The sequence below is a fragment of the Rana temporaria genome, chromosome 4 (genome assembly GCF_905171775.1).
Source record: "Rana temporaria chromosome 4, aRanTem1.1, whole genome shotgun sequence".
Taxonomy (NCBI): Eukaryota; Metazoa; Chordata; class Amphibia; order Anura; family Ranidae; genus Rana; species Rana temporaria.
This window is the reverse complement of record NC_053492.1, coordinates 403,084,368-403,103,765: the sequence shown is the minus strand read 5'-3', so window position 1 is coordinate 403,103,765 and position 19,398 is coordinate 403,084,368. Positions and strand designations below refer to the sequence as shown.

The following is a 19,398-nucleotide window of genomic DNA, read 5'->3' as shown; positions in this document are numbered from 1 at the left end:
CCCCCTACACTCGGCCGGGTTTCCCGACCGGAAAACTGCCATGAGAGCTTTGGTCGGGAATCCCGGCCGTGTATATGCTCCCCCGCAGGCTTTCACCATAGGAAAACTGCCGGGTTAAAAAACTCTGGGAAACCCGGCGGGAAAAAAGGAAACACATTCTCATTTTTTCCGCCGGGATTCCAGGCGGTTTTCCTGTTGGGAAAACTGCCATAGAGCATACACATGCCCAGTTTTCCCGGCCAAAAGCTGTCATGGCAGTTTTCTCGAGATGCAACCAAGATTTGTTAATTTGCATACATAAATAAGTATTTTCCCTAACAAATTCATTCAAGATCATGTTGCAAAAATGAATACACCCCAATGAAAGTCTTAAGAAAAAAACTAGATTTTAGACAACAAAATCCTAATTGACAAGAGTTCAACTACAGATGAGTCTAATTCTTCATTAAACAGGTGTCCAGCAGACAGTTGATTATCAAAGGGTGTTACTTAACAAAGAAAACCCCTTTCCATTTCATGCTGTCAGCAATAGCAGAAATGTCACAAGGCCTGAGATGGACAATAATTTCTTTACATAAAAAAAGGTGAAGGCTACAAGAAGATCAGCAAAGCTTTACGTATCAGTCAGAATACTGTAGCAAAAGTGATACAAAAATTTAACAAAGATGGAACTGCAACTATCTCCAGGCCATCCACGGAAGGTAACACCTCGACAGGATCCTCTTCTGATGAGAAGGGTTGAAGAAAATCGCCATGCAAGTTCACTGAAGTTGGCTAAGCCAAAATGGGGTGATTGTTTCCCGTGACACAATACAGCGTACACTGCAGAGGAATGGAATGGCATGGGTGTCGTCCATGTAAGAAGCCTCTCCTAAAGCCCATGCACAAAAAAACCTGCCTAGAATTTGCCAGAGCCCATGCTAAAAAAGAAGACTACTGAGGCTCTACTCTGGAGTGATGAGACCAAGATAAATGTTTTTGAAACTGATGGCTTCAAAACTGTATGGTGGTGAGGAGTACAAAGAAAAATGCAGCGAAACATGGTGGCAGTGTCCTTTTGTGGGGCTGCATGAGTACTGCTGGTGTCGGGGAGCTGCATTTCATTGATGGTATCATGAATTCACAGATGTACTGCTCTATAATAAAAGAAAAGATGCTACCATTACTCTGTGCCCTTGGTCGTTGTACACTTTTCCAACATGACAAGGTCCAAATCACACATCTAAGGTCACTGTTGCATTTCTGAAGAACTGAATGAAAGTGAATCAGTGGCCAAGTATGTCTCCTGATCTGAACCCAATTGAACACCTATGGGGAATTCTGAAGAGACAAGTTGAGTATCATTCTTCATCCAACATCCATGCTCTAAAAGCGGTCATTTTTGGGGGGCGTGACCAAGATGGCAACTGAGCCAGATGCATAGGCACAGAGCTCTGCTGCCAAAGAGGGGAAAAAAATCCTGTTCTTGTATCCTAGGAGTGCCTGATTCTGCCCACGGTTTTCTTCTGACAGATGATGACGTGCAGGAGGAACCAATCGGAACACCGGAGACCGGGAGAGACACCCGTTAAATCTGGCTGAGCGTTGGCCCACGTGGTGAAGCTTCCAACATGGCGGCACAAACTGCAGACTCGGACCCAGCTCTCACAGAGCAGGCCAACTTCTCTGCCCTGATGCAAGAGATCACTGGCTGCCAGACTGCGCTAACTTACAAAATCGATTCTCTGCAGCTTGAGATGGGTCTCATCAGAAATGACATTGAGAAAATCCGCCATAGAGTGATAATTGTAAAATGGAAGGAATGGTTTAGAACAGCCTTTTTAAACCAGGGTGCCTTCTGGGATCTTCATGAAAATGCAAAAAAATAATTACTCAAATTGTCAGCAAGCTGGCAAGTGGATCTCGCCTAAAAAAATTGTTACACAAAGCCACTGATTTTAATTAGTGCAGCATTACAACCTTGGGCACTGTACAAACCAGCTGCTGGAATTCTAATAAATGATGATGTCATAAATTGATAAGGAAGAGATTGAGCACCTGTCCTTGTCCTTGTTTTGTTTGCCCTTCTTCGTCTGGGTTCACATTAGCTGAATGAGGGAGGGAAACTGAGGAAGAGGAGAAACATTAGAAAACTAGGTCGGTACCAGTGTGCAAAGGTGTATAAAATAAATCTTCTCAAATGTTGGGTGTTCTACGTGTGTTGTTGATGCTGCTACATTATGTAAAACCATTTGTTCCTTTTACATTTTTGAATGGTGTGCCTCGGGATTGTGCATAATTTTAAAGGGTGCCTTGACTGAAAAAAGTTTGAGAAACTGATTTAGATCTAAGTATATTCATGTGTTAAGCCTCGTACACACGATCGGACATCAAACAAACTTTCCCTTGGATTTTTGTCTGAAGGGAGTTGTCCGGTCACACCCATAGCATACACACGCTCTGACTTTTTCAGCAACAAACACGAACGTAGTGTCATTTCAACGTACTGACGAGAGTTTAAAAGAGGAAGTTCAATTCTCCGGCGTCACCCTTTGGGTTCCTACTGCTAATCGAGAGTTAGTAGAGGTTTCGGCTGTGTGCATTCGCGATTTTCAGTTTCGTGCAATTTTTGTTTGTTTCTGAACGTCCGTTCGTCAAGCAGACATGTTGCGCAATAGGGTTGTGCTAACTTGACCCACAAAAAAATATAGAAATATGTTTCATTCATATAACCAAAATACACTAATCCAAAGTAAAGACATTTGTTTTGACTCCGTCAGTATCACCAGCAAAGCAGCTTTTAGTATTATGACATCATAAAGAAAAAGAGAATGTGCGCAGCTTTTATTGATTTCAGAACTTGCCGCGTCACGAATGTGCTCTTTCAAATATGAACGATAGTTTTACTAGACAGAACACTTGTGGCTGGTCTTTGCTTCTGAGCATGCGTCTTTGTACTTTGTACAAGTCTGATTGCTTGCTGTACACACGGTCGGACTAGGCACCATCGGACTCTTGTTGATGTAAAGTTTGTCCGTTTGCAGACCAAACTTTTTGTCCGATGAAACCCAAAAAAGTTTGTCCGATGGAGCGTACACACGGTCGGGCTATTTTGAAAACGTGCTCATTTTGAAGTTTGTTGGCAAAAAGTCTGACCGTGTGTATGGGCCTTAAGAATGACCCGGTCAAAGTCCAGATCTAAATCTAATTGTTAATCTGTCGCAGGACTTGAAAATTGCTATTCACAGACGCTCTCCATCTAATCTGACAGAGCTTGAGATATTTTGCAAAAAATGGGCACAAATCTCACGCTCTAGATGTGCAAAGTTAGTAGAGACATCCCCAAAAAGACTTGCAGCTGTAATTACAGTGAAAGGTGGTTCTATAAAGTATTGACTCAGAGGGGCTGAATACAAATGCACACCACACTTTTCACATATTTGTAATGTTTCTTTCCACTTCACAATTATGTGCCACTTTGTGTTGGTCTATCACGGACAATCCCAATAAAATACATTTATGTTTTTGGTGGTAACATGACAAAATGTGGAAAATTTCCAGGTGTATGAATACTTTTTCAAGGCACTGTATACAGTATATATACATTGTGATTTTTAGTAATTAAACTGGCCTTTGGTGTCGCTCTGCTTGTGACAGGAGCTGTTCCTATACAGGAAGCATTGGCTTATGCAGGTTTGCTCCGCAGCCGCTTGCTTCCTCTACCGCCGGCTCATTCAGAACACTGATGCTCTGGGATGGTGGGACGGCAAACCGTGATCTGGGCTTGCTGACCCACCATCCCAGAGCATGAGGTCGCGGGCCACATTAGAGGACTCTAGTTGGGCATCCTTGGTTTAGAGAGAAGAGGATTAAGGTAAACCAGCTTCTAGCATTCATAAAAGACTACAATGTAAAGAGCAAAAAGCGAGGCTTGAGCTTACCGCACTACCAAGAGACTCTTAAGGCTTAAATGTATCTGTTCTTTATAAGCTAACATCTTTTTACACATAAATTGGAGACTAACTCTAACAACGTAAGTTACATTAGGGCAAATCATTTTATTTAACTTAACTAGGCTAGAACAAAGGAAATTAATGATTATATATTAGATGTTTATTTTACAGCAAAAATACACTTTTAATTTGAATAAGCTGTGGTAATGACTTCCTCCTTGAACAAGACAAGTTCCAGATCTTTCTACATGTCTGCCTCTGAAGAATCAAGTAGGAGAGTCCACTTGTGTTGAACCATGTCAAAGGGTCAGGAGCCACTTGATTGTATATAAGGCATAGACCTCAGGCATGGGTTTGCCAACAGTCTTCTCATACATAGAGGCTTCCAGGCAGGACCTTGATAGAATAAGATTGTAAAATGAAGTGGAATTGGCATGAGGAAAAGTGAGGTGGTTCTCGATAGTTTTGTAACTAGCTTTCAGTTGGTTAAAGTAGATGAAAATGGAAAAGTGGAAGGGTGCTGTAACACCTTGGTTTGACCAGTTTAGATTGTAGATAACCTTTTGACTTTCTGCAGTTCAGTTCCTGGAAGTTGTTCAACAAGGGTGGAGGAACCTAGATCTCTTTTTATAGAACTTTGTCGTCAGCTCTAATCCAGGCCATTATACAGTGGATATATCCAATTGGAAAAGGTTATTGCAGTTTGTTGAAAGTACTGAGTATAAACAGGCTATCGGGTTTTTTTGTGAACCATACAAAGCTATTGACAGAGCCGTGGAAGCAGAGAGGTTCTCCAAGATCACCCAGTCATGGACTCAGGGCAACTGCGATGTTATAAAGTATTTATAGCAGTAAGGTTCAGCAAGCCCCCAACAGGCACGGAGGCTTGAAATGCCTGTTTTTTTTTAATACAGGGTTTTATTTTGTTTCATATGAAGTGATGAAATGATAGATTTAAACCTTTGGACTATTTGAAAGAAAGACAGGAGATGTCTTCAATAAAAAAAAGGATTTTGGTGAGATAAATCATCTTTATGAAATGCATAACTTTATAAGGCCAAAAAGATCCAGAGGTAGTAAGCTCCATATGAAGTTTAGAGTTCATTTGTAGTAGAATAGGGTCTTTATTAAAGAGGAACTGCAGTCTGATCAAATCATTTGTAATAAAAACATCTTTGCCATTCTGAAGCTTCTCTCTAACCACTTTGCATAATATTTTATATATACTGTGATTCTGTACTTGCCAAATATGCTGCAGAAATCTCCCTCCACTGAGTCTGGCTGCTACCATTTTTTACTGTGGACAGCTGAAGCTGCTGTCTGTTCACTTTCTGGATTTACACAGAGGGACACCTCCAGCTCTGCAGCTCTCATTGGCCCTTGTATACCCTTCCTGGCAAACTCTCACGAGAGTGAGAGCTGTGCATGAGGTCATAAACCTATTTTTTTTTTATGAGACAAGAAACAGGAAGTGGGCTGTATAAGGGATTTACTGAAAAAAAAAAATGTTTTTCTATACAAAGTTAAAACAACAAGGGCAGAAGATTTAATAGATGGAAAGTAGAAAAAGCGACTAAAGTCCTAAATTAAATGCAATGAATTCAGTGTAGTTGTTAGATGTTTGTAATCCAGTAGTAAAGGACACAGATTTTTTCCAATTCATTTTCAGACCACATGTCTTGCCAAACCTCTCCATGTCTAGCAGTAGGTTGGTAAATGATTCATAGCTGTCTAAATAAGTGTCATGAGAGTATAATCAGATGTATTGTATGCCTCTGATCGCTGCTGATTTTATTATGCAGTTTTCAGGAGGTTCATTGGCAAGTGAGAACAGCAATGGGTATAGGGGGCAACCCTGACTGGTTTCCCTGTGGAGGAGGGAAAATTATGCCTAATTATCTTAGTTGGTTTTAAGCCTGGCCTTAGGAGCAGCTTAGAGTAGTTTTACCCATTTGATAAATTTCCCTCTGAAATATAGTTTTTTAAAGCCTTCTGATATTGTCATGGGTGCATTAGTTTGGCAAAAAGCTAGACTTATCCTGTGCAATCAGAGATGTGATGACAGAGGATAAATGAATTCCCGGTGATTTTGCTAGGATTTTAATGTCCCTCTTTAAAAGTAATATCGGCATTATAGGATTTGCATTTAGTGACATCTTTGCCTGCTTGGGAATAACAACTGTGAAGGCTTTGCTCATAGGAGGTTGTAGATGATTTTTGTCGAATACCTTCTAAAAGGTATAAAAGGCTACAGTGTGCTAAAAATTACTGCGTAGCTTTAAGATATTGTGCTCTCCTCCAATGGAAATTGGCCCCAACCCCTCTCTCTCCTCATTGGCTCACTGGCTGTGATTGAATGGCTCCCATTGCTGTCTCAGCCATTGAGGAAGGAGAGTCCCCAGAGATGCAAGGCTCTTGTGTACATCGATGGATCGCTATGGGGCTCTGGTAAGTATTGGGGGGCTGCACAGAGAAGTTTTTTTTACCTTCATACATAGAATGCATGAAGATAAAAAAAAATGTGATTCTTTGGAACCACTTTAGTTGGACAAGATGAAGTTAGAAGCCGATTGGCTACCATGCACAGCTTCAATACATTCTGAGTGCACCAGTCTTAGTAAATCTCCCCCTATGTTGGAAAGAATTATAGAAAACTTTTATTTCTCTTTTCGTCCATGGACGGACACAGCTCCTTAAATCTTGACATTTGGGTTATGTTCCTGTTCATAGGAGAGGACTAGGCATAACATAACCCAAACGTCAAGGTTTAAGGAGCTGTGTCCGTCCATGGACGACAAAAAATCCTATTATTTTCTTTACTATTTATTCCCAATAAAAACCAAGGGGATAAAGTGATGTTTCCAAACCTGCTGCCAAACTAAAGCCCTGTCTGTTCCAAAAAAAAAAAAAAAAGTATAATACATAAGGGTAGACTATAAACGCTACAAAGGTATAATGCACAGAACCGAGACTTCGCTGACAGAAAAAAAAATTGCTTTCGGACTTATGGGGAAAATGGCATAGGGACTCAAGTGGTTTTCCTTGCACATAATTTAGGTATTCTCTGCAAAGTTAATTTGCACTTGGCTTCACCTCGTTCACTAAGCTAAGTGAAAATTTGCTTTGCAAAGTGAACATGTTCTATTTTTTAAAGAAATCAACCCGAGTGTGTTTGACTTTTTATTTTGAAAAATGAGATGCATTTTCTTAAATTACCTGCAGGTGGCGCAATTGCCCTCATTTTGTCTTCTGCGGAGAACTTAAGTCTCCATGGATCTTTAACTTTACAGTTTTGTCACACCAAAATGGTTGAAGTTGGTAAACAGTGGTTCGTGTTTTAAGAAAGAGCTGTGGTTATTTCGGTATAGCTTTTCACCTTCTTTATTGAAAGAGCAATCCCTTTTTTTGGCAATGAACATGCCAGAAAAGAGCAGATGTGGTCTGGTGTAACCAAAAATGCCAACAAGTTCAGTGTGATCTCGGATGTTGATAACTTTGTTGTAGATGATGAGAATTATAACACAATATGGGAAAAATTTATATTTGTATTCTTTTTCTGAAACACACTCAAGACTCAGTGACCGGAAATAACATGAGAAATCTTTATTTTTTATTTTTTTACATTGATTTTCAGACTTTTCTATTACATGCTTTTGGATTCTGATGGCACCGGCGCCTGTACAGTATGATTGCTGATAATAGGTGGCATTCATTTGCACATGTTGTTCTTTTCTTTGAGCAGAACTATTTTCTCTTTCACAGATGTCGTTCTGCCTGACTGAGCTGTACCTGTGGTCTCTGAAGAATACCTTGCATGTTGGAGGTAAATCTGTTTTATTGAAGTTTATTTTGGACACTCGGTGGAACCCCGGTGCTTTGGAAAGGGCTTGTAATGTATTGGCTTGTAATGCCTTACAGGTTTCTTTTGAAAAAGTAAGAGTTCCAAAATGTATCAATTAGCTGGGAAATGTAATTCTTACAAAATAGTTATTCTTACTATAGTAGTATTTTCTCTATAGGAGATGTGAAAAAAGGATGATTTATTACTTTTTAATCCTTTTTTTGTGAACTTTTTTTTTTTTAAATGTAAAAGGTTTATACAAATTCCTTTTCACCTTACTGTAAATGGCATTCTTTATTACTGGGGCATTTACCAACATTTCTGCTACATAAGATTTTCTATCCACTTATATTTTGCCCTCCCTGGTTTCTTAGTTTACCCTTCATCGACAAGCTAATGAAACCATTGAATAAAAAACATTTAATTTTTAGTACATACCTTATTTTAGACCTAGATATGTCATCATTAGTTCTCTATGCTTCTCTATACAAAACGGTAAGATCATGGCAGGTGGGAGGTGTTGGCAGTGTGCTGTGCAAAGCTTCCTGAAAACATCACAGCACCCTGTCTTAGTACTCCCCTCAAAAGCCCTTAGCCGTGATACAAGCAGTGGCCTGGCTCTTGGGAGTAGTTATTCAAATACCAAAATGCCTTGATTGGTGTTAGTCTGGAGGAGTCGGTGTTCCTTGGTAGACTGTATTTGCACGCTAACTGCCCTAGGCAATACCCACATGTAATACTACTGTATACAGGCTACAGTGAAAATCTCCTCCTACCTGAAATCTCAGCACTAGAGAAACTGTGCAGTTTATCACTGACCGTGGTATAAAGATCAGCCAAAAGGTATATAGTGGCAGTATTTTAATGTAAAAAGATTTATAAGCTGTGGGGGATGAACTATTTTCATATTACTGGGTTTAGTAACACTTTAAATCCAATAAATGAAAGGGGTGGGTTGGGGACCGTTTAGGGAGGAAACCTAGATGATACAAGGCAATCCCAATCCTTGATCCCAAGAAAAAGTTAGGCTATATCTGACTTGCTGAAGCTTCTAAAACACACTATAAGAAGCTCACAGTGTGCAGTGAAATCGGAGTAAGCTATTTCAGTAAAGGAGAGTAGCCTGTACAACTGTGCAAGGCTGAAGATATGTCTGTAAGGATATTTCCTTTAAAGCAGACCTAAACTATGCGATTTAACTGTTTTCCAACACAGTCACATTCAAGGCATACTGTGAGTGATAACTGTCACATTTGCTTGTGCTCTCAACAGAACTGTCAAGCCATCAAATGGCTGGTGTTATAACTGATCACATGTGAAACACCATGACAGCTGCAGATCAAATAAAGTCTAAGATGGCAGCTTTCTTGGGTGTAAAAGATAGGAGGGTTCAGTTCTGCTTTAAGGATATTTGTAGAATATATAAATCTGTAACTAGATGGAAGGAACTTCTTTTTCTGTCTTGTAAGCCAAGCATCTTTTCTTTACATTTCCTTTACAAAGGAAAACACCAGTGGATGGGTCATGTTGGGTGGTTTCATCTGCAAATGAAGGGCAAAATCCCAAATAGTGTCTGGTGAAATGGTAGGAGGGATGGAACCTCATATTGCTAGACAGAGGGGGTCGCTTATAGCTGTCCAAACGTAAGATTGCCCTTAAGGCAAAACAAGTTTCATTTGTAAGAGAAAATCCAAATGTTACAGCATATCAAAACCCCAAAACAAAAAAAATATATAATACATTGCAGCTTAGTATTTCTTATATGTGGTGGTCGTATTATTTTTGAGCCGGTGCAAATTGCAGGAATCTTCTGATGTGAGATCATCCCAAAGACATCCTCTGTTCTCCCTGGTGTGGAGTGTGGAGTGCTTGCCCCCTCCCTTGAGGGGGGAGGGGGCGAGCAGGAGAGTCAGGACGCTCTCTACGTTGCAGATAGAGAAAGGTGCTGTGTGTTAGTGAGTTCCCTGACTCTCCTGCTCGCCCCCTCCCCCCTCAAGGGAGGGGGCGAGCACGGCACTCCACACCAGGGAGAAAGCCTTGCATTACTGTGTGTAGTTACAGACAGAAGAACAGGAAGTGAAGATTTCTCAGAAGAAATAAGGACATTTAAAAGCAAAATTTGAAGGATGAGGTAAGTGAAGGAGGACTGCACTAAGGTAAAGGAAGCTATTTAGGGAATTTTTTTTTACCTTTACAAATCCTTTAAGGAAGTTTGTACAATCTGGTTATATGTGACCAGCTTTAGGCTGCCCATAGAACTGGGGTTCATCTCCTGTAAGTTAGCAAATCTCTTTAGTGCTATAGAGTACGCAAAAAATCTGCAAGCTCAACTTTGCCAACCAATAGGATTATATCAGTCTGGAAAGGAAGGGTCATAAGGGAAAGGTAGAAAGGTGAAGGAGGTCAGGACAATAGCAGATTTGGCTAGAATCAGTTTATTAGTAATTAGGATGGGTGTTGCAACCTGTCCAATCACTGGACTCCTTCCTCTCTCCCCTATCAGCCACAGAGCACATGACTGAGGCTATAAGGCCACTTTCACACTGAGGCACTTCTAAACTGCCAGTAAAAAAACTGAGCGCTTTTGAAGAGCTTTTCATGCGCTTTTGAAGAGCTTTCCATTCATTTCAATGGAGAGGGGAGTTTTTCACAGCCCTGCCAGCACAATGCCCTAGTGTGAAAGCATTCATTGATTTTAATGGAAATAGGTTTTCGTGAGCTTTTTAGGCGCTGTTTTTAGCGTGAAAGTGGCCTAAATGTGCCTAAAAATTTCTGGATTCAGCAGCTGTCATCTGGTATGCATGGGAATCTACATGTGCAGTGGATGATGAAACGATTTGCTGGATTGAGTCCTGTAATGTATTATTAAGAGTATTCCTGCAGGTTAATAACTGCCCCGATTTCGATGCATTTGTACATCTATATAGAATTTATAGTAGAATAAATATGTAATGTGTAACCTGCATATTCACCAACATAGAAGACAAAGAAACCGACTAGTGGTCAGCTGTAGGAAGACAGCTGTAGGAGGATTGGTTGCCTTGGTTCTGATTCCCATTATACTGCCCCAATTTAATTAGATTCCACGAGCCCCATGTTGGCTCCGGTGCGGCTTTAAAATCACCCAATTTCAAAGCCGCACATGAGTGCGATTTGCACAGCTGATTTCATTGTAGCTTGCGACTTTTACAGAAGTCTATGCAATTCACAATGTAATTGGTTAAAAAGTAGTGCAGGAACTTTTTTCATAATCGCTGCGACATAAGTCGTGGCGATATGAATGGTTCCATTGCTGTAAATGGGGTGCGACTTGTCATGCGATTTGGCAGTTTCAAATCACATGAAATGTCGCACCGGTGTGAACGGGGACTAAAGGTTACTCTTAACATATTTTTTCATTGAAATGTTTACAGTCGCAAAATACAGGTTCAATCATCGGTGGGCTTCTTTCAGGACTCATCTCTAGCCTTACATCATTTTGCTGACAGTTCCTGACCTGAATCTCCTTAAGATTACCTCCAACTGCAGTGACTATGCTTGAACTCATTTCTTATTTTTAATTCCAGCAGTTTAGCCAAAAAAAGCAATTTCACACGACGGTTATGTTGTGGATCCTGCATTTGTTAGCTATAATTGTATAGAGGACTCCCACAACCATAAATAAGCGGCATTGCTGCAGGATCAGTTAGTGGCTTGGTTCTCCACCACCGCCACTATGGGAACATCAGCTGCATGCTGAGCGAATCTGCAACCCTTCCAGCACAGATCAAATGTTAATTTATTGTTAAATTAAAATCGGGCTCGGAAGATACCGGGAACAATTTCTTACATTGTTGTTATGAGTTCAGAGAAAGTATTGATGTGGAAAAAGAATTTAATGGCATTTGCTAGAGAGCTGTGTTAAACCAATTGAGTGTGGCTGATATGCAGCACAGAGCAGTGTATTGCATGTCTTGCTGAAATCAAGTGCTTTCAGCTGCTTTGTAAAAATGTCTCTCCCTCTCTCTCTCATACCCTACTCCTCTCACTCTCTTTCTTTCTTTTTTTTCTTTCTTTCTTTCTTTCTTTCTTTCTTTCTTTATTTCTCTTTCTCTTTTTCCTCTTTTTATTCCTCTTTTTTCTCTCCTTTTCCTTCTCTTCTTTCTCTTTTTTTATCTCTTTCTTTCTTTTTTATCGTCCTTTTTTTGTTCTTTCTTTCTTTCTCTTTTTCCTCTTTTCCTTCTCTTCTTTCTCTTTTTTTATCTATTTCTTTCTTTCTTTTTTATCGTCCTTTTTTTGTTCTTTCTTTCTCTTTTTCCTCTTTTTTCCTTCTCTTCTTTCTCTTTTTTTATCGTCCTTTTTTTATTAAACTTTTTGTTCTTTCTTTCTTTTTTCTCTCTCTCTCCTCTTTTTCCTCTTCTTTCTCTTTTTCTTCTCTTCTTTCTTTCCTTCTTTTTTTTCCTTCTTTCTTTCTTTCCTTCTTTCTTTCTTCTATCTCATTCTTTTTTTCCTTCCTGTTCTTTCCTCTTTCTTTTCTTTGTTTTTCCTCTCTTACACTCTATTTCTCTGTAATTTTTCTTCCTCTTACTCTCTCATTTTTTCCTCCTCTTTCTTCTTTTCATTTACCTCTTCTTTTTTTTTTCATTCTTTCTTTGTCCTATTTCTCGCTTCTTTTTTTTCTCTTTTTCTCTCTCTCACACATTACCCCCCCCCCCCCCCCATCTGGATTTCCCTCTCTCCCTATATTAGATGAAGATCTTGGAGTGCATCATTATCACGAAAAGAAAGAAGCAGGTAATGTCAATATTTGTTATTATTATGTATTACTTTATCAACTGTGTGGCCGATGGCGTGTTGCATCTAAAACAGGTAGAGTAGAAATAATGTATCTAAATATTTGTTGTTGTATAAACCCTCAAAGCAACAAGTAATCCCAATGTTTTATTTAGTTACTGACTTAAGCCAGGGAGTGTGTTCACTATGTACAACACTTCACTTTTGTACATGGTGCTTGGAAACACAAGGTCCCTAACTGCTTGGCTAGAAGGCTGTCTGGAAAAGAGAGCTGGGCACATTTGGCAGTTTCGCTGTTGCTGTTTGTGTGATTTAGAAGTAGTTGCGCAATGTTGATGCAGTGCCAGCTCTCTGTCTACAATTCATTCATGCTGAAGTTTACATTCACAGGGTTTAAATGGATGTTCTTCAGTTTCCCACTAGAGGGCATTACACACCCAGAAGTGGGATTCAATCTTGGCCTCATACATCTGTAGCTGATATCTGAAATAGGCATTTCAGGAGTAAATGATCAATTTTCTTTATCTGATTAATTGGGTTAATCCTAGAAGTTTCACAAAGGGCCAAGAGGTCCCTACGGCTAACGTTGCTCCTTGTTCCAGGCCAAAGCTGAGCAGAGAGGTTTGTGTGGGCATCCCTTGTCCTGTGTGCAACCACTAAGGTCTTGATGACAGACTGGCTCTGGATTCAGTTGCAGATCATTTTCTTATGTGATGAGATTGGAAACTTGGAATCCCAACTCTCCTGCTGGGAAACTTGAACTCTTGTGTCTTCACAATTTATTCCGAGGTTACTCGCTAGATCCTCATCTTGGAGCTTTGCGTTTCTGCGGATATAGTTCTTGACTTACATGTCATACAGTTAAACCTAAAGTCCTGATAAATATAAAGACACCCTTTAATTCAGCTATGTGCACAGAGTGTATTTTTTATACAGTTAGAAATCAGAACTTTTACTTTCTCCACCAACTCCCACCTTAGTTACTACTTTTTGTATCACTTAGATTGTAAGCTCTCTTGTATTAAATTGCATTGTACTGTATCCCCCACCCTTTATTTTGTATAGTGCAGCACAAACTGTTGCCGGTATATAAATCCTGAATAATAATAATACTGCCAATAAAAGTACCCCAGATACTTAATTTCTTCTTAGTCTTTTTGTTTAAAGCCAGCCATATACAGTCTGAATCTCGGCTGGTTCCTGCTGAACTATGTATGGGCAGGCTGAATTGAATCAAGTTGATCAATTGATCAACTTGGGTACAACCAGCCTGTTGGATTTTAAATGTGATTTATTGCAGGTGGCTGTTATAGCCACTAGCAATAATCACTGTGTTCTCTCGATGGAAACGGCTTCTTTATTAGAGATATTTTTATAGCACCAACAATTTACATATTGGAAATTTACATAATTCACATTAGTCCTGTACTCAAGGAGCTTACGATCTAAGGTTCCTATCTCACATGCATACATACACATACTAGGACCAGTTTAGACCAGAATCATTTATCCTATCGGCATGTCTTAGTGGGCCGAGTTCTCCCATAGAACAACGAGGAAATAGAGAACATGTTCTCTATTTCCTCGCCGAGGTCCTCATCGGCTTCCTCGGCCGAAAGTGTACACACGGCCGGGTTTCTCGGCAGAATTCAGCCAGAAACTCGGTCGGAAGCTGAATTCTGCCGAGGAAACTGGTCGTGTGTACGGGGCCTTAGAGGAAGCTGGAGTAGCCAGAGAAAACCCACAAAGCACAAGGAGAACATGCAAACTGAGGAGCCTTATGCTGCACGGCAGAAGTGCTAACCATTAAGCCTCTGTACTGTCTATATAATGATAAAAAATATATATAAAAACACTTAAAAAAAATACTTGTTGGTTAAACTTCTTACATGATGGTAAACTCATCTGAAGCTCTCCGCGTGTCAGTGGGGTCATCAATCACATTAAAGGTTCAATAGAGGGTCTTGGAAGGCAAGAGGGAGTAGAGCTTAGTTCAACTTATGCAGGAACAGTCGAGTTTTACATATAAATTCATCTGCCTATATGTCTGCATCTGCTGAAAATGTTGACAAACTAAAGTGTCCATATTTGTGACAGATTTACTTTAAAATCGAAGGTTTTGCCTTTAGTTATACTTTTCTTTAGTTTATAGATAGAGTGGAGAGGGATTAGAACACCTGTTCGGTGTTATTGCTGTCTATGCCCCCGATTCACCCTCTCTCTTTTGTCCTGTTTACCATTATCATCGAAAGTGAAAGTAAAAGAAAATTGCACAATTTGGGAATTTGGAATTGGTAATAAAGGAGAAAATTTCAAAGGTGCACACTAGTTCCGGTGACGACCAGGGATTCCCTCACTTTGGAGGGATTTCCTCTCACTTCATGTTTTGGCTATGGTACTGGATGTGAAGAGAAATCCCTATGGGACACTGAAAAAAAAACCCAACGAGGTTATAACCCCTATTTTTCAATTGTTTTATATTAAATTATTTTCAGAAGAATAAGTGGGGAACATTACAAGGCTGAGAGGCAAACAATCCTCACCAAGCTCCATACATTCAACATCATAAATGCATAAACATAATTGGGAAAAAAAGGGAGGGGGGCATAAAAGGGGTCAAAGCAAATAGGATGTACTATCTATGGTGTCCTATATAAACTCAAACAACTAGGGAGGTCAAACATATGATGACTAGTTCTAAAATATAGACCCATAATGCCATGATGAATGGAAGAAGGCCATCACAGAGACATCTTATCCCCCCCGTCCCCCCTTAAACATTTTTGGTTTTGGTTCTAATGACCTCCAAGCAAACCGTTAAATACACAGATGGAATATATTAAAGGAAGCTGGTTTACCTTTAAAAGGATTTGCATTTGTATCCACCCAGTTCTGAGATTTATACAGCTGTGCCACATAGCACAGCCCTGTCTCGCTCATCCCTCTTGTTTACACATAGGGCAGTAGGAGTGTAAAGGGAGCTTTGTGAAGCACATGACATCCCCTCTGTTCTGTGTTTCTTGCCCCCCTCCCCCCAATCTTATTCAACTGAATGTGTTCCAACATTTCCAGTAGACGTGTTCCAGGATCAGTATCAGGTTAAAATATATCAATGTCTGGATATAAAATTGATAGACTAATGCCGCGTACACACGATCATTTTCCGGCATGAAGAAAACGTAGTTTTTCAAAAACGTCATTTAAAATGATCATGTGTGGGCTACACATCATTTTTCAGGTTCTGAAAAACGACAAGAAAAAAATTCGAACATGGTGCATTTTTAAACGTCGTTTTAAACTATGTCGTTTTTCGAGTTGTAAAAAATGATTGTGTGTGGGCTAAAACTACGTAAAATACCCACGCATGCTCAGAAGCAAGTTATGAGATGGGAGTGCTCTTTCGGGTAAAACTACCGTTCATAATGGAGTAAGCACATTCATCACGCTGTAACAGACAGAAAAGCGTGAATCGTCTTTTACTAACACGGAATCGGCTAAAGCAGCCCAAACGCGAATGGAACTTCCCCTTTATAGTGCCGTCGTTCATGTTGTACGTCACCGCGCTTTGCTAGATCATTTTTTAAAAATGATGGTGTGTAGGCAACGTCGTTTTAACTACTTAAGGACCGGACCAATATGCAGCTAAATGACCCAAGGGGTTTTTACAATTCAGCACTGCGTCGCTTTAACAGACAATTGCGCGGTCGTGCAACGTGGCACCCAAGCAAAATTGGCGTCCTTTTTTCCCCACAAATAGAGCTTTCTTTTGGTGGGATTTGATCACCTCTGCGGTTTTTATTTTTTGCGCTATAAACAAAAATAGAGCGACAATTTTGAAAAAAATGCAATATTTTTTTACTTTTTGCTATAATAAATATCCCCCAAAAACATATCTAAAATTATTTTTTTCCTCAGTTTAGGCCGATACGTATTCGTTTACCTATTTTTGGTAAAAAAATCGCAATAAGCGTTTATCGATTGGTTTGCGCAAAATTTATAGCGTTTACAAAATAGGGGATAGTTTTATTGCATTTTTATTTATTTTTTTTTTTTTTTACTACTAATGGCGGTGATCAGCGATTTTTTTCGTGACTGCGACATTATGGCGGACACTTCGGACAATTTTGACACATTTTTGGGACCACTGTCATTTTCACAGCAAAAAATGCATTTAAATTGCATTGTTTATTGTGAAAATGACAGTTGCAGTTTGGGAGTTAACCACAGGGGGCGCTGTAGGAGTTATTGTTCACTTTGTGTGCGTTTACAACTGTAGGGGGGTGTGGCTGTAGGACTGACGTCATCGATCGAGTCTCCCTTATATAAGGGATCACTCGATCGATAAGCCGCCACAGTGAAGCACGGGGAAGCCGTGTTTACATACGGCTCTCCCCGTTCTTCAGCTCCGGGGAGCGATCGCGACGGAGCGGCTATAAACTAATAGCCGCGCCGTCGTCCCGGATCGCTCCCCGAGGGGATCCGACCGCCGCATGTAGCGGGGGTGTCCCGATCTGACCCCCGACCCACCTCTAGGCAGGCACATACAGGTACGTTGATGTGCCTGTCCGTGCCATTCTGCCGACGTATATCTACATGAGGCGGTTGGGAAGTGGTTAATGATGAAGTTGGGAAAACTTCATTTTTTGGACATGCTGAAAAATGATCGTGTGTACACAGCATTAGACTTTGCTTCATGTAGGCATATCAATATTTTGTCTGAATTATAGCTGTATATACTTTACAGCAGACTAGGTGTCACACTGTATACTCCAATTTATTGCAAATATAGATTTATTCAAAAATCTGTAAATGTATTTTTAAATAGTATCCAGTGCATGCAATAGGACCTGAAAGGGCATTGTTTTGTGTATAATGCCGGTTTCCAAACATATTTCATTGGGAGCTGAAAGTAGAAGATCTTGGCTTACTAGAGGAGAGAGCACGGGGAAGCGCAGAGATTCTCACTCCAATTTCAATGAGCAGACTGAATGTGGGGAGGTGGAACAGTTTAATTGTCACCTGATGACAGTCCACCTTGGCAGTAAACAAAATCCAAACATTTCCCTATGGGCTGCATGTACACATTAAATGCCTGTAAATGAACACAACTGAAAGTGAATACTATTTCCAATGTTCATTTTATCATTCTATTTCCTTACATTACAACATAACTGTTGCCAGACCCGTGTGTCTTATTTGTGACACTGACCATATTGTCTTGTTTCCTTCTAGCTCCATATCCAGAATATGGATTCCTGGACGAGAGGCAGCAACTTGCTGAATGTAAGAATTGGCAACAAAACATTCTCAGTAAAACATTTTCTTACAGTCTGATTTTTAGAAGGGACATTTATTTATATCTATACTTGATCATTTTCAGTGCATTGTCTCTCATGCACGCAGTGAACTGCAACAAGACACATTCAACACTGTACTGATTATACATGTCATGTATTTATATGTGTGAAAACAGAACGCACATACATGCTGCCGGTGGTACTTTTCTGATGGATTTTTGTGTAATGTATCAGTGGTGAATAAACCTGTGTATCCTCCTGTAGCCAATGCTTGGCAAACGCTACTGCATGAATGGCACCCATATCAGCTTCTTGTATCAGCGCGTGCCAGTGGTGTACTGTAGGAAATAGTGGAGTTGGATTCTTTGCTAAAATAAGTAAAGAAACTACCAAGGTATTGAAATAATTCAGCACATCCAATTCCAATAGACATTAGGTAATCACCCTCTGACCATTTTGTTAGAACAATGGGCCAGATCCACAACGAGCGGGCGCAACGTAACTTTTCCGATTTAAGTTACACCGCCGCAAATTGCCCAAGTAGTGCCCGATCCACAAAGCACTTACCTGGAAATATGCGGCGGTGTATCCTAAATCAGTCCGGCGCAAGGCGGGCCAATTCAAATGGGGCGAGTCCCATTTAAATTAGGCGCACTCCCGCGCCGGACGTACTGCACATGCTCCAGACGCTATTTTCCCGACGTGCTTTGCGCAAAGTTACGTTGCGCCAAGGTTTTGTGAATCCCGACGGGTGAAAAAGAGTTGCGGCGGGAAAAAAAATAAAATTGACAGCGACGCAGGAAAGACGGGTATACTTTTACATGGTGTACTAACTTTACACTTTGTAAAAGCAGCCCTATCTTTGCGACGGCAAACTAACACTTACGGCGACTTCACGAAGGGAAAAACCTTTGTGGATCTCCGTAAGTGCTAATTTGCATACCCGACGCTGGTTTACGACGAGAAATGCCCCCAGCGGCGGCCGCGGTACTGCATCCTAAGATCCGACAGTGTAAAACAATTACACATGTCGGATCTTGGGGATATCTATGCGGAACTGATTCTATGAATCAGCCGCATAGATAGAAACAGGGATACGACGTCGTATCAGCAGATACGCCGTCGTAACCCTTTTGTGGATCTGGCCCCAATGTCTTTAAGCCTCAGAGATTATTTAGGCCAATAGACATTTTTGTTATTGTCTATAAGTAATCAAATACTTGTAATGTGTAATGTGAGTACTATTATACAAAAGGGAATATTTACTATTTTTAGCAACTTGAACAAAGGCTGAAGGTTTTTTACTTTCATGCATTCTATGCATGAAGGTAAAAAACCTTCTGTTTGCAGCTTCCCCTTATGCCCCTCCTCCCAATACTTACCTAATTTAGATCTCGATCCAGCGATGTGCACGAGAGCAGCTGCTCTACCTTCTCATTGGCTCAGACACAGCGGCAGGAGCCATTGGCACCCACTGCTGTTGATCACAACCAGTGAGGAGGGAGCGAGGGGCAGGGCAGAGTCCTCTTCTGTGTGTCAATAAACACACAGAGCA

At 40.4% G+C, this 19,398-nt stretch overlaps 1 protein-coding gene across 1 annotated transcript in view; it reads left to right on the top strand.

Moving 5' to 3' along the window:
- LOC120937755 (WD repeat containing planar cell polarity effector) overlaps positions 1-19,398 on the top strand; it is a 480,161-nt gene that overhangs the window by 22,572 nt on the left and 438,191 nt on the right. Inside the window, exons 2-4 of the mRNA XM_040351220.1 lie at positions 7,695-7,755; positions 12,502-12,546; positions 17,779-17,829. Coding sequence (XP_040207154.1) covers positions 7,695-7,755; positions 12,502-12,546; positions 17,779-17,829 — 157 coding nt within the window. The remainder of the gene's footprint in view (positions 1-7,694; positions 7,756-12,501; positions 12,547-17,778; positions 17,830-19,398) is intronic.